The sequence below is a fragment of the Pipistrellus hanaki genome (genome assembly GCF_964339955.1).
Source record: "Pipistrellus hanaki genome assembly, chromosome: 6".
Classification (NCBI taxonomy): Eukaryota; Metazoa; Chordata; class Mammalia; order Chiroptera; family Vespertilionidae; genus Pipistrellus; species Pipistrellus hanaki.
This window is the reverse complement of record NC_140508.1, coordinates 57,206,044-57,220,615: the sequence shown is the minus strand read 5'-3', so window position 1 is coordinate 57,220,615 and position 14,572 is coordinate 57,206,044. Positions and strand designations below refer to the sequence as shown.

Here is a 14,572-nt window from a genome sequence, read left to right as displayed (position 1 = left end):
AGCACATACAAGAATCAACCAATGATTAAGTGGAAATAAATAAATAAATAAATAAATAAATAAATAAGTGGAATAATAAATTGATCTCTATCTTCCTCTTAAATAAATAAATAAATAATTAAGAGAGAGATCTTCATGCAAAAAAAAAGTGATGAACATGGAGGGCTTTAAATAGCCAATGGGTTTTCGAGTTGAGGTAGTTTTAACATTTGTCGATAAGACAGTGCTAATCATACAGATGGGGAGCTGGAGAGTTCCTTCCCACTGAATTTGGAAACAAGGGCTGCATTAGGCCTAGGTTCTTCATGCTGTTGTAACTGGGAAGCTGACGTGACAGAAAGCATGAACCTTGCCCCGGTCATGTACTCAGTGGTTAGAGCATCACCCTGGGCACCGTAGGGTCACATGTTCAATTCCTGGTCAAGGACATGTACCTGGCTCTGGTAGGGGCACGTGTGGGAGGCAACCAATTGATATTTCTCTCTCTCTTTCTTTCTCTCTCTCTTCTCCTTCCCGTCTACTCTCTCTTAAAAAAAACAATGGAAAAAATGTCCTCAGATGAGGATGAATCACATCATAAAAAGCATGAACCTCTTTTTAGAAAGTTGTAATTCTTTTTTTTTAATATATATATTTTTTATTTCAGAGAGGAAGGGAGAGGGAGAGGGAGAGATCAAAACATCAATGATGAGAGAGAATCATTGACCGGCTGCCTCCTGCCTCCTGCATGCCCCCTACTGGGGACTGAGCCTGCAACCCAGGCGTAAGCCCTTGACTGGAATCGAACCCTGGGCCCTTCAGTCCTCAGGCTGATGCTCTATCCATTGAGCCAAACCAGCCAGGGCTAGAAAGTTGTAATTCTTGACCTCAATCTCATCACCCCACATCTTTCTTTTAACCTATCTTTTATTTTATGTAAGGAGATACCTTGGGTTTTTACATCAGTTGAAGGGAATCCTTTCACAAAATACCAAGATGGCTGCACTTTTGAAGAGTAGCATTTTGAGATCCCACATATATTCCGTCTTGACCAAAGGCTTGGTGAAAAATGTCTGAAGTCCCTTATAAAGAAAGAGCAGCATAGGACTCGTGCTTCTTTTGAAACTAGCGGTAGCCCTGAAAAGCAACCTCTACGTGAATGAGAGAGATAAAGACCACCAGAAGCCAGAGGATTCTGCAGCAGGGTGACTGAGTCCGTCTCCCTAAGATAATTTCATGGCTTAGGTCTCACATAATGGAATCCTTGCAGGTCCCAGTCATGTATTTTCTAAAGATAACGACTGTGCTTAGTTTCTGCTCGTGACTTATTTTGCTTAGACAGTCCCATCAGACAGAACAGATGAGAATGGGCCTGCAACTCACCATCTGTGTGTTGATTTGTAGCCTGCTGTGCAGAAAAGTCGCAGGAGGGGGCAGAAAACCCTCTAATTGAAACATAAACTGGTTTCATAGAAGGAGCACAAAGCAACAGCAGAAGTGAATACTAACAAGTGACTTTTCTCTTGCTATTCAGAACAGACAGGGTATTGTGTCCCATACTGGTTGAGCCAGTCTGCAGTTTCATGGTTTTTTGCTCCTTAGACCAGAATATTGGCCGGTCTGTTTCAGAAGCTGTAATTATTACACATTGTGCCTCCAGGGCATGAAGGACTCAAGAAGCTTCAATGCTGGAGATTGTGGGTTCAACACTAGCAAGACACTGGGTTCAGCTTTTGGATTTTTAGCAGCAACCAGCACCGAATCTGTTCTTTTCAAAAATACAGAAATTAATCCAGTGACTGCCTCTGTGTTTTTTGTCAAACATTTAAAACAGCAACAACTTGATTGCCCCCTTCCCTGAGAAGGAACTTTGCCCATGAAAGACTGAGCACGTTCCGTAGAGCAGAACATTCTTTGAAAGCTCTGCGTGGAAGAAAGCACTTGCTTGAGGAACTTTAATTGATAGACACGGTGCAGCCCGGCCAGGGCTGCCGGAGTTCAAAGGCACCGCTTTTAATCCCAAACCATTTTCATTTTACTTAACTGTTATTTCTTTCTGGGTGACTACACTGCAAACTTCTACTCATCTGCTGCCAAGTGATTTTTCTTAAGGAGGTGGATACTTTACCAGATTCATAGCCAGGAGCCTCTGTCAGGAATGCCGAGGGTACGGTTTTTCGTCGGTAGAAACGAGCCCAGGAAAGTAGGTCATTCTGTTTTGTATGTGAAACAGATTCTGTCTCTGGCAGCTTTGCTCCAGTTGAAAACAATAGGGCACTGGTCCGTCCCTAAGTCTGGAAATGTAATGCCTCTGGCAGTACACGATCTTGGAGAGCGCAGCCCGGTGTTTTTTCATAGCTGGGATTTTGTGTTAGTGGAACAGCCACGCTGTCACCTGTTGCGAGGAGAGCCATCCAGATCACACATATGCAGCTGGAGAGGAAGTTCAGGAATGAGCAGCTCTTCTCCATTTCCTCACAAGCACATGGATCTATACCATTGCCTTCAGACTCGCACACTATGTGCTTTTTAATGGCCCATTGGAGAGTTTAAAAACTTATAAAACGACCAGGTTTCATGGAAGTGGTTTCTTAAAAACAGCACACAGTGAAATGGGTTAGTTCCGTCTGGTTCATCTTCATAAAAATGAATCACAACATATTTAATCATTTTGACCGTGCTAATCACTAACACAGATTAATGCAGCCACTTCTTTCCTAGACATTTATTATCTTGGGGAAAAGGTGATTTATTCAGATGATTGGGACTTCCAGTTTTTCTAAGGGGTATAGAGTTGCAAGTAATTACCTGTTTTGTTCTGGCCATTCTTTATTTTTGAGGGATCAGAGTACTAGTTTTAATTGGCTTTCACAGAGTGTTCTAGGAAAGCATATCTGGTTTATTAAATGCTGTATTGTTTAATGCACTATGGAACACGAAACAGTAACTGAAAATCAACTGGCAAATAAGCAGTCTTAAAGTGGTATAATCATGAGCGGGTCAAGAAAATTTACCACCTCGGGCCCATTAGGATGGCTGCTAGAGAAAAACAAAACATAAATAAGTGTTGGCAAAGATGTAGAGAAATTGGACCCCTTGTGCACTGTTGGTGGGCATATAAAATGGTGTGCCTGTTATGGAGAACAGCATGACAGTTGTTCAAAATTAAAAACAGAATTACCATATAACTCAGCAATTGTACTTCTGGGTATATACCCAAAAGAATTGAAAGCAGGATCTCGAAGAGATATTTGTACACCCATGTTCATAGCAGAAGAGTCCATCAAGAGATGAATATGTAAACAAAATGTGGTATATACATACAGCAGTCCCCTCTTATTTGCGGTTTTGCTTTCTGAGGTTTCAGTTACTGGCAGTCAATCATGTCTGAAAATATTAAGTGGAAAATTCCAGAAATAAACAATTTCTAAGTTTTAAAGTGTGCACCGTTCTGAATACCGTGATGAAATCTTGCTCCATTCCTCTGTTTCTCCTGGGGAGTGAATCATCCCTTTGTCCAGGGCATTAGCTCTGTGTATACTCCCTGCCCTGCCCGTGAGTCAGCAGCAGACTAGGTTATAGGATTGACTGTCCGATATCACAACGTTTGTGTTCAAAAAACCCTTTTTTACTTATTGGCCCCTCAAAGCACAAGAGTAGTGATGCTGGCCATTCAGCTATGCCAAAGAGAAACTGTATGGTGCTTCCATTAAGTGAAAAGGTGAGTTTGGCACAATGAGAAATTTTGAGAGAGAGAGAGAGAGAGACCCACATAATTTTTATTATAGTATATTGTTATAATTGTTCCATTGTATTATTAGTTACTAAGGGCCCAGTGCATGAATTTGTGCACCTTGAAAGGAATTGTGGACTGTAAGGCTGTGGTGGCTGGTCTTGGCCCATCCTCCAGGCTACGGGCCCCTGGTCCCCTACCTGCCAGCTGCCCTACTCCGATCACTGCCAGGCCCATGTGCTGACAATACTGACCTTGCTCGCACCCACTAACAGTGCAGAGCAATTGGGGCCAGTGCCAGCAGTAAGTGCAGGTGGAGGCTGCTGCCCCAATTGCTGCTCAGGAGCAGGGAAAGGTGGAGAGCCCTCAGGGGCGATCGGGGCTGGCAGCCACTGCTCACACCTATTGATGATGCCAAGTGATCGGGGCTGGCACCAGGCACTGGCAGCAGGTGCAAGCAGGGCCGGTGCTGGTAGCAGATGTGAACGCCCAGCAGGACCACAGCACACAGGAGCAAAGAATTTTCAGTAAGCACCAGAAGCTCAGCCCAATGACAGCAACCAGCACCCCGCCTTGGTCTGGTACCCCTGTTCACCTGCTCCACCATCCCACCATGGCCAATGCCCACCATGTTCGTGTGTGCCCCCTGGTGGTCAGCACACGTTAGAGTGACCGGTTGTTTGGTTGTTCCGCCGTTTGGTCTATTTGCATATTAGCTTTTTATTATGTAGGATTGTTTTTACTCTCTTACTGTGTCTATAAATTAAACTTTCTCTCAGGTATGAATGTGTAGGGGAAAACAGTATACATAAGGTTCAGTACTAACCATGGTTTCCAGGAGCCACTGGGGGTTTGAGGCATAGCCCCATGAATAGGGGGGATTATTATTCACCCTTTAAAAGGAAGGAAATTATGGCACATGCTACACGATGGATGAACCTTGAAGGCATTACACTAAATGAATAAGGCAGTCACAAAAGGACAATTACTTTGATTCCACTTATATGAGAGACCTAAAGTAGTCACACACAAAGGCACAGGAGGAATGGTGATTGCCAAGCCTGGGGAAGGGGTAGGTAGGATGAGTGGTAGTTATTTAAGGGATAAAGAGTTTCAATTATCAAGAATGAAAAAGTTCTGGGTAATGGTGAGGATGCACCACATGTGAATAATGTACTTATGCCACTGAACACTTAACACTTATTAAAATGGTAAATTCTGTGATATGTATTTTTTCACAATAAAATATATGAAGTATTAGATCAAGAAATTATCTTAAGAAAAAAACAAAGAAATACAATAGACACACGTTGCTACCTTCAGTAGACTTATATTCTCCATCGTTTCCTGCCTGCGCTAGGAGCAATGAAGCCTGTGTGTGTGTGTGTGTGTGTGTGTGTGTGTGTGCGTGCATTTTAATTTGGTGCACACCCACACCTTCCATTCCCCTTGTCTGAGGAAGAATTCACTGCTCCTCGGTTCTTCCCCAACCCTCCCACCTTCCACGTCTTCACCTTCCCTGCAGGAATCAACCAGGATGTACAGAGTCCTTTGGTTGGGAAATGCTGATTGCATGGATGTCCATATTCTGGTTCGATTCTGGTCAGGGGCATGTGCGTTGGTTGCAGGCACATCCCCGGTGGGGGCTGTGCAGGAGGCAGCTGGTCCATGTTTCTCTCTCATTGATGTTTCTAGCTCTCTATCCCTCTCCTTTCCTCTCTGTAAAAAAATCAATAAAATATATTAAAATAAATAAATAAATAAATAAATAAATAAATAAATAAAATGCTCAGGTTGAATCTCTTAACAAGTTGTCTCCATCGCCTTGGTAAAAGGACCATGAGAAGGGAAATGAAAGGCACAGGGGAGGATGGTCCAGGAGAACTCTAGGACTGTGAGCTGATTTTTGCCTCAAAAGCTTTGTACCAAATAATAACAGCCACCTATTGTATATGATTAAGAGACATGTGAATCCTTACCAGGGAAAGAAATCTTACTTCAAGGGGAACCTACCCATTCATTAGTTTGCTTTCAGGAAGTCTTAGTTGGTAAGAGCTGCTGCTGGGAAAATGTGATTTTTGCCAGATTCATGATAGCCTCGGCCCAGTTTGGGTTGGTTCCCCTCCTTCCCGTTTCTATGCTAGTTATGCATAATGAGATATAATGGAATTGCTCCTTTACCCCTCGCCAATCTGAATTCCAGGATTCAGGCTGTTCAGATTTGGGGAGGAAATAGGCCGTTGGACATTATACTGGCTTTGATTGCTCCACTTCTAAAATCTCTGTAGATGTGCTTTAATATTGAATGAAGATGAGAAATTTGTATTCTTTGTTTAAATATTTTTTATTGATTTCAGAGAGGGAAAGAGAGAGATAGAAACCTCAATGATGAGAGAGAATCATTGATAGGCTGCCTCCTGTACCGGAGACTGAGCCCGCCAGCTGGGCATGTGCCCCACGGGGAATCAAACCGTGACCTCCTGGTTCGTATTCTTTATGTATTCTTTATTCTATATGTTAGAGCTACAGCAACTGATATGGTTGTACAGGACCTGCCTCTGCAGACTGAGAAGATGAGGCCCCCTATGGTCACACCCATGAAGAAATGTAGAAAGTGGTGTTGCTTGGAGAAATGTCCTCGAATTAAATCTCCTCTCTCTATTCCTCCAAGCTTCCGCAGGTTCACCCGATCCAACAGTGTGACGACAGCAGTGCAGGCGGACCTGGACTTCCACGACAACCTGGAAAACTCTCTGGAGTCTATAGAGGACAGTTCGTGCCCGGGCCCCGCGGCCAGACAGTTCTCCCGGGACGCCAGCACCTCCACCGTCAGCATCCAGGGCTCAGGAAACCACTACCACGCCTGTGCGGCCGACGACGACTTCGACGCGGATTTCGACCCTTCGATCCTGCCTCCCCCGGATCCCTGGATTGACTCGATCACCGAAGACCCCATGGAGGCCGTGCAAAGGTCGGTGTGCCACCGGGATGGCCACTGGTTCCTGAAGCTTCTGCAGGCGGAGCGCGACCGCATGGAGGGCTGGTGCCAGCAGATGGAGAGGGAAGAGCGGGAGAACAGCCTGCCGGAAGACAGTAAGTACCAGCTGTGCACATCTGTACGCGGGGCCGGGCACCTGGCGTCTCTGGACCGGGTTTCCTCCCCGCCGGATGCGGTGTCCGGCTGTCAGTCTAACCTCCAGCCCCGGGGCGTGTGGGAGAGCGGGGGTTGGAGGTGTGTGAAGGGAGGGGTTGAGGGGGGGTAGTCCAGACGCCCCCGGGCGGCACAATGGAAAGAGCGCCTCTGGGCACACCTGCCCTAGCTCCAGATCCATCACTGGTCGTTCTGCATCCTCTCCTCTGAAAACACCCCGCTCAGCGGAGGAGCGGCTCCTAACGTGGTTCCTCTCCCCCACGGTGTCAGCTGAAGGGGTAGCCGATGCTGGGGAAACCAACAGTGATTCTGATCAGTTTCAAGGTCCACACATACGTGTGCTTTTGGGGGCATTTTATGACCTTACAGTGTTACTACTTTCATTAACAAGGCTGGTCATGTACAGGCCGGGAAGAGGCTCAGACTGACTTGCATTCTTAAGCCTGCTTCGAGTGCACGTTCTCGCTTCTGTTGCAGGGAGGCAAACTTTCAGCCGCTAAGTTAACATGAACTCCAATTTAATGGCCCAAATGAAGTGATAAAATAAAATATGATGACTAAATAAATCATGGAGACCTAGCACACCTTTCTTTGCAAGCGTGGCCTTTTAGCAACCACAATGCCTAATGGAAATTGACAAAGAAAAAAATGGCTTTAAAATACAATGATTTCAAGACATATTTTGCACATTTTCAACAATTCTGAAATTTGATTGTTTACAATCACTGTGTATTCACTTATTTTCCTCCGAAAAACTATTATTCAATGAATGGTGGATCTTCCAGCTGACAACTCAAAGACATTTAATGGTAGGCTGCCTTCTTTTTGCGTGGGAACCAGCTAGGAGAGAGTATTGTCCTGGTGTGGCTTTTAGGCCTATTTTAAAAATCGATGTTTAACTTCTTATTATGAAATTTTTATAACGTGCACAGAAATAGAAAGTTTAATGTAATGAACCTTCGTCTGCCATTGTGAAGTTTAACACTTGGCCGGTCTTATCTTCTTATTTCCCCCCACTTACTGTTATTTTTGCCAGATTCTCTTAAAAAAAAAAAAAAAAAAAAAAAAATCTAAGGCATCATGTCACCTCACTATGTATCTCACACTGACAAGGACTTTTCTTTCTCTCACATAACCATCATGCATTATCATCCCTAACAAAAATAATAGTAACTTCTTAATAATTAGACCGAGAGCCTACTGTAAGTCATGTTAAAAAGACTTACTAAATAAGCCAAGCTCGCTGTGCCAAGGAGCACTGAGTTTTCCATTAAGGAAGTAGTTTTCAATGAAAACTAAGTCTGGGAAATTACAGTAGTTTGTGGGGTTTCCTTTCTGTGTCCACTTTCTTTTTTTAAAAGATATTTTATTGACTTTTTTACAGAGAGGAAGAGAGGGAGATAGAGAGTTAGAAACATCGATGAGAGAGAATCATGGGTCAGCTGCCTCTTGCAAACCTCCTACTGGGGATGAGCCCACAACCAAGGTACATGCCCTTGACCGGAATTGAACCTGAGACCTTTCATTCTGCAGGCCGACGCTTTATCCACTGAGCCAAACCGGTTTCAGCTCTGTGTCCACTTTCTTGCTCACATCTTTTCTCTCTGCTCCTGTCTCCTGCCTAGACCCTGTCAGCCAGATGACTAGCTCATTGTTACCTTCATGAGCAGGTTAAAAAAAAAAATCCATAAATGGGTTTCTAAACATTCCTTATATTCTTTCATATTATGAGTACAAACAATTTAGCAGTGGAAAAAGTAATCTCCTTGACACTTGCCCCGAAGAGTCGGTGCCACTGGAGGCTCACCTGGGTGTTGATCCACAAGCAGAATTAGCTTTTTGCCCCCCTCACAGGTGAATGAGGCCCCACCAGGAGCGGTGGGTGGGGAGAGGCTTCAGTATGAAAGTCTTCGCAGTTGCTTCTTGGTCTCTTTCCCCGTGTGGGCATGCCCAAAGTGTCCTAGATTTTCAAGGAAACATCAGTGTCTCAGGAGCTATGGCCTTTGAGTGCTGCTCAAAAGAACAAGCTCTCCTTCGGATTTCAATCCATTCAATTCACTTGTTTGGGACTCATTCTACCTTCCTGGTCGGCTTTCAATGGGATCCAGGTTACCTGTGCATCTGATGTTTTCTTTTAACCTGAGACTAGATCTACTTCTCTCAACCCAGCTTCATAATAATGCCTTGTATAGACACTGTATAAATATTTTGGAAAAATCTTCCTTTAAAGAGCCATGAAAACTATATGTGGTTGTATCATAACAATGTATTTCTGACAGTCATGTCAGAAAACCAGGTTCTCATCTTGCGTTTGGGACAAAAGAAAAGCATAGGTGTATTTTGAAATGTACATGACTGGTAAAGTCCCAAAATAATAAACACAAAGGGACTACCCAAACATGAGCTGTTCTAAAACTTTATATCAGATGTTATTTAAAACATTGATTTAAAAAAAAAAAAAGATTTTGTATTGATTTTTAGAGAAAGAGGAAAGAAAGGGAGAGAGAGAAAAACATAGATGTGAGAGTGAAGCATTGATCAGGCTGCCGACCTCTGTACACTCCCAAGTGGGGATCAAGCCCAAATCCTGTGCATATGCCCTGACCCAGAATGGAACCAGCAACCTTTTGATGCGTGAGATGATACTCAACCAACTGAGCCACACAGCCAGGACAAAACACTGATTTAGAATTAGGAATTATAAATCTACTCCATATGAAGTGATTTTTATTATGATAGTATTCGTTATAACACAATTTGTTCTAAAGAATGATGATTTGCTTTCTTTGTACATGAAGGTGCCACCATCTCATCATTAATGAACTGTACTTCTTGAGGTGTTTTCTTCAAAATGATTATACATTTTTTTCAAGTCTACCTTTTTATTTTATGAGGTTGCTGCCTGGGGTGGGTACTAGGGTCATGATTGCAGAATGAGCGAAAATAACTAGGAGTGGGAATACTTTTGGTGCTTTGCTTTAAGTTCCCGAATGAGTAAATTGACCTTAGATGACAAGTATGTAATGAACCCTTCTTCACTGGAGACTTGGCCTCTCTTTGTAGTTTGAAACGTATTTTCATATCAGAACCTCCTTTTCGAATTAGAAAAAAATAAACATATAATACCCACAAATATAACAGAGGGGCAGAGAAGCACTTTCCATAGGACTGCTGGCTTAGCTTCTACCACCTGCAGACCAGGTGCCTAAAACACGCCAGTCCCCACTCCTCAAAATTCTAGGATTCCTGGAATACAGTTTGAAAGCCAATGGACTATCATGAAAAATTACTTTTTAAAATATAATTTTATATTTTTAGATCAAACTGCTAACACAAAGTTTAGAGGTAAATGCCCTTTATGTATCTTTTTAAAATGTACTAAACTAATCCAAATTAGTAATACCTATTTGTATAAGCCCAACTAGTTTACAATATATGGCTCTTCCTTCAAGTCTCAGCTTGGGCCTCACCTGGGAGTCTTTATGGACTGTCTCCCCTCAGGCTGGGCTGGCTGTATTTCACTGGTGCTTCTGTAATAGCCTGCATTTCCAACATAATTTTATGATAATCTGTATCTCTCTCCTCCACTGGAAAGTGAGCTCTCTGAGGACAGAAATGATTACTGTCTCATCATCTACATATTTGCTAGCACATAGCAGAAGATCCGTCAATGTATATTTGAGTCCTTGAAATGCTTGGAAATTTTTGTTTTACAAATGTATTGTATCTAACAAAACATTTCTTTCTAAGTAACTAAAAAATAGTACATAACTAGCAGTTAGTTTTGTCAAAAGATGGGAGGGGTGTAACCTGGTGAGGTGATGAGCCTTTCTCAGCAGAGTAAGGGTTTGGCAGGGAGAGAAGCATTTGCTGCAGAAACGGAGATGGGACAGTTGTGTGGGTCGGCTGGATGGTCTAGATGAGCCCTGTGTGTCCCTTCCAGCTCTTGGGATGCGATTCTGTTCTGCCAGCACTTGAAGGCTTTTTCTTTCTTTTGTGCTCTGGCAGGTACAAAACTGGAGCTCCCATCTACTAGGATTCCAGGTTTCTAAACAGTGGGGAGGCAAACTCATATGCTCAGGTCAAAGAGATGACAATTTTAAGTGAGGCAGATCCCAGGGAGGACATGACCAGAAAGACTATTCATCTTGTCCTTACAATACCCCCGCAGAGGGCTAGAGACTTTAACAGGTGTTGTCTCATTTGCCCTCCAAACAGCTCTCTGGCAGTGTCTTGTCCAAGGTCACAGAACACAGAAGTGTCTGATGGAACAGATACAACATGAATAACAGTTGACAAGATAATAATACTTTGTTGCTTGGTGCTGTCCTCCAAAGCTCTCTCTACATATCTCTTCCTGGTGTCTTGGCAACCACAATTCTGTTCTGATAACTGGGCCTGCAGTTGTACAGGGCCTTTGTCTTACTGATTTTCTAATGTAACTTCCCCCCCCTCCCAAAAAAAAAGGAGTGGTAAAGAAGAGGGGTCAATTCCGTTTGACAGGCGTAGCCAATTTCTAAGTAACCAGCTTGAAAAAATAATTTGTGTACAGGCAGAAAAATAGCTTGGGTTCCTGGGCCAACCACAGCTGTATCTATCTCTTGGTCATGCCACCATTTGTGTTCTTTGGGTCCTATACAAGAAGGGCCTCTCCCAGGGCACAGGAAGGTGGCTCCTTCACAGGTCCCTCCCGTGAGAGCTAGTCTTCAAAGTCTTCATGGAAGATGAGAAGGATAGAGGGAGAGAAAGGAAGATTCTGCCATACTTGCTGATTTTATTTTGTGGGGCACCATCATTACCCCAATTTTATCATCTTTTAAAATGTTTGATGAATGTACTTATTATTTCTCTGAATTGTACACTTAAAAAGTGTTAAAATGGTAGATCTTACATATATTTTATCACAGTAAAAAAAAAAAAAATTTAAAAATCCTCTTCTTTAAAAATGTCTGCAACAGCCCTAGCCAGTTTGGCTCAGTGGATAGAGCATCGGCTTGTAGACTAAGGAGTCTCAGGTTTGATTCTAGTCAAAAGCATATGCGGGGTTGTGGTCTCCATTCCTAGTATGGGGCAAACTGAACTGGCAACCTTTTGGTGCATGAGACAATTTCGCCCCCCAATAAATACGTGTGCTGTTTTCAATCTGTGGTTTAGAGTCTGTGGATATGACTGTGTGCATTGATCTAGGCCATTTTATATTAGGGGACTTGAGCATCCATGGATTTTGGTGCTGGGGTCCTGGAACCAATGTCCCACAGATACCAAGGGACAACTTAAGTTTTGGGGGAATCAAAAGTTATATGCTGCCTAGCCGTTTTTGCTCAGTGGATAGAGCGTCAGCCTACGGACTGAAGGGTCCTGGGTTCGATTCCAGTCAAGGGCACATGCCCGGGTTGTGGGCTCAATCCCCAGTGTGGGGTGTGCAGAAGGCAGCCAATCAGTGATCCTCTGTCATCATTGATGTTTCTCTCTCTCTCCCTCCCCCTTCCTCTCTGAAGTCAATAAAGATTTATTTAAAAATAAGTAAAATGGCCAAATAATTTCACATACTCTTTCTAAAAATAAAAATAAAAAATTACATACTGTTTTTCAACTATGGGGAGTTGGTGCCCCTAATCTGTACGTTGTTCAAGAGTCAACTGCATAATATGACACAGCAGAACAGAAGGAGGGGAGGATGAGTTAGGAAGAAAATCTATTTGCTCAAAGGGAATTTCAAGTACGGATTTGAGCTTGGGTGGTTGCAATCAAAGAAAGAAGCCATCCAATTTTAAATAATTATTCAATTATCAATTATTTTATGATGCCATTATCCTCACTCTGACAGCTGCTGCCTAGGGGTTTTGCTTTTGGCCTTCCCTCCGGGCTGGCAAACCCTTTCCCGGTTTACCTGAGGCTGGAAAATGTGCGCCATGCAGGGCAGAACGAAACGAGCAGTAGGAGTCGCCTCGTAACCTCCAGCTAGCTTTTGGAAAGTGTAACTCTAAATCCTTCGGGTGTGTAGGGCTATTCTTTTTCCTGATAAAATAAAAAAAAAAGCAGAGCAAGGACTTTCGCTCTTGTTTAAACCCTCATCCCTAAGAGGCGATAGTGGGTTTTTGGCTCGATAACAAAATAATGAGAATCTGCAGGGAGTGTTTCCCTCCACACTGTGGCAGCTGACAGAATGCTTGTTCCCGCAGCACTTGACGTAAAATGATACAAGCTTTTCTCAGACAATGAAGCCCTTGTGTGAAACAGCTGTCTGGGGGAGATGGCTCAGTGCTATTTGACAGTGGCTTGTATGTTACATAGATACGTCTGGTATTATCTGACCGGGAGAGAACCGGCCAGATGGAACTGAATGCTTCTAACTAGGAATGCTGTCTACCACCGCGGGTGAAAAACACAGGCTCGGGTTTCAGCGGCCCTCGGGTGGAATACTGGTTGATTGTGCTTGGAAATCTATCTTTGCCTCCTGAACTGTGGACGGCTTATAGGGGGAACTTTCGGGCTCTATCTGAAACGAACTGATAAACCTAGAGCGTGTGTGGGAGGCAGATTAATTCCACTTTAATTTTGCCTGGTAATAGCATCCAAGTGGGTGAAACTTGGCCCCGAGTCCCCCCAAAGGCTTGTGAGCCTTGGCAGCGAGTGTGGGATTGGTAATGAAACCTGAAATGGGGCTTGCCCGGTTTCAGGTTGAGTTACGGAAGCTGTGCACAGTCATCATTGTGGCCGTCTATCGGAGCGATCGCCCGGCTCGCTCTGCCCAGTGTCGCCTGTGGCATGGCTCTGCAGCCTGAGAAACAGCTGGTGGCAAGCAGAGCAGCTCTCCTGGCTTCTGCAACTCATCTGCCTCCGGCCCCTGTGTGTTTCTAAGCCGGGAGAGTGGGTGGTGCGACCTAGCTACTTTCTGTTTTAGTCTCCTCTTACTTTTTTGGGGTAGCCTTCAAAAAGTCCCTCCCCTTCCTCTCCTCCCCCCCCCCCCCCCCCCCGCGCCCCCAACACACACACTGTAATTTTTTTTCAAGGTCTGGCCAACCTGAAATTAGTGACTGAGGAGGAAGTGAAAGTAATGAAAAGGAAATTGTGTGTAATGTGACTTATGTTTAACTTTCTAGAGTGTAGAACGCTCAGTTCATTTTGCTTTGCATTGCCCTGGGCACCGAGAGGACATTACAGAGCGTGCTTTTGTGGGTGTTTCTCTGGGGGTGGTCTGGAGGCTGAGGAGAGTGCTGAGGCGTGAGGAGGTGAGGTCACGGCAAGCTGAAGGCAGAACCAGGCCTGGAACAGCGCTCCTGCTCCCAAGGCCAGCGATGGGCCCATTATTCCCGACAGGAATGAGCCCATCCTTCCCGCACTGCAGAGGCAGAGGTTACAGAGGGGGGGGGCTGACTCATGGAGCAAGATCTCCAGTTGTTTTCTCTAACGGTGACTATTTCTGTGGAATATAATTACAATGGGCTTCAAACACAGCACTGGGTTCTTTTCTTCTATGTTACCAAAGGAAACGTTAACTAATTTCATTTCCTTCAGCTTTCAAAGGTTTGAAACTTGTAGTTAACTATGTGATGCGTATGAAGTTACTACTTTTTCCACGCTGAGGTAAACTGAAATATGGGTTGGAGCTTAACCACCTTTTATGAGTAAGACTCCTGGAGTAGGGACTGGGGAGAAGAAAAGTAAAATTAGCTGAGTTCCTGAAAACTTGCTCTTTACAAACAAAA

General features: G+C 43.9%; 1 protein-coding gene across 22 annotated transcripts in view; it reads left to right on the top strand.

Moving 5' to 3' along the window:
- Positions 1–14,572, top strand: part of DLGAP1 (DLG associated protein 1) — a 573,475-nt gene that overhangs the window by 540,992 nt on the left and 17,911 nt on the right. For all 22 annotated transcript variants that reach the window (XM_084888099.1, XM_084888098.1, XM_084888094.1 and 19 more), the window contains one exon: positions 6,384–6,805. In XM_084888099.1, the coding sequence (XP_084744225.1) occupies positions 6,384–6,805 (422 nt within the window). The remainder of the gene's footprint in view (positions 1–6,383; positions 6,806–14,572) is intronic.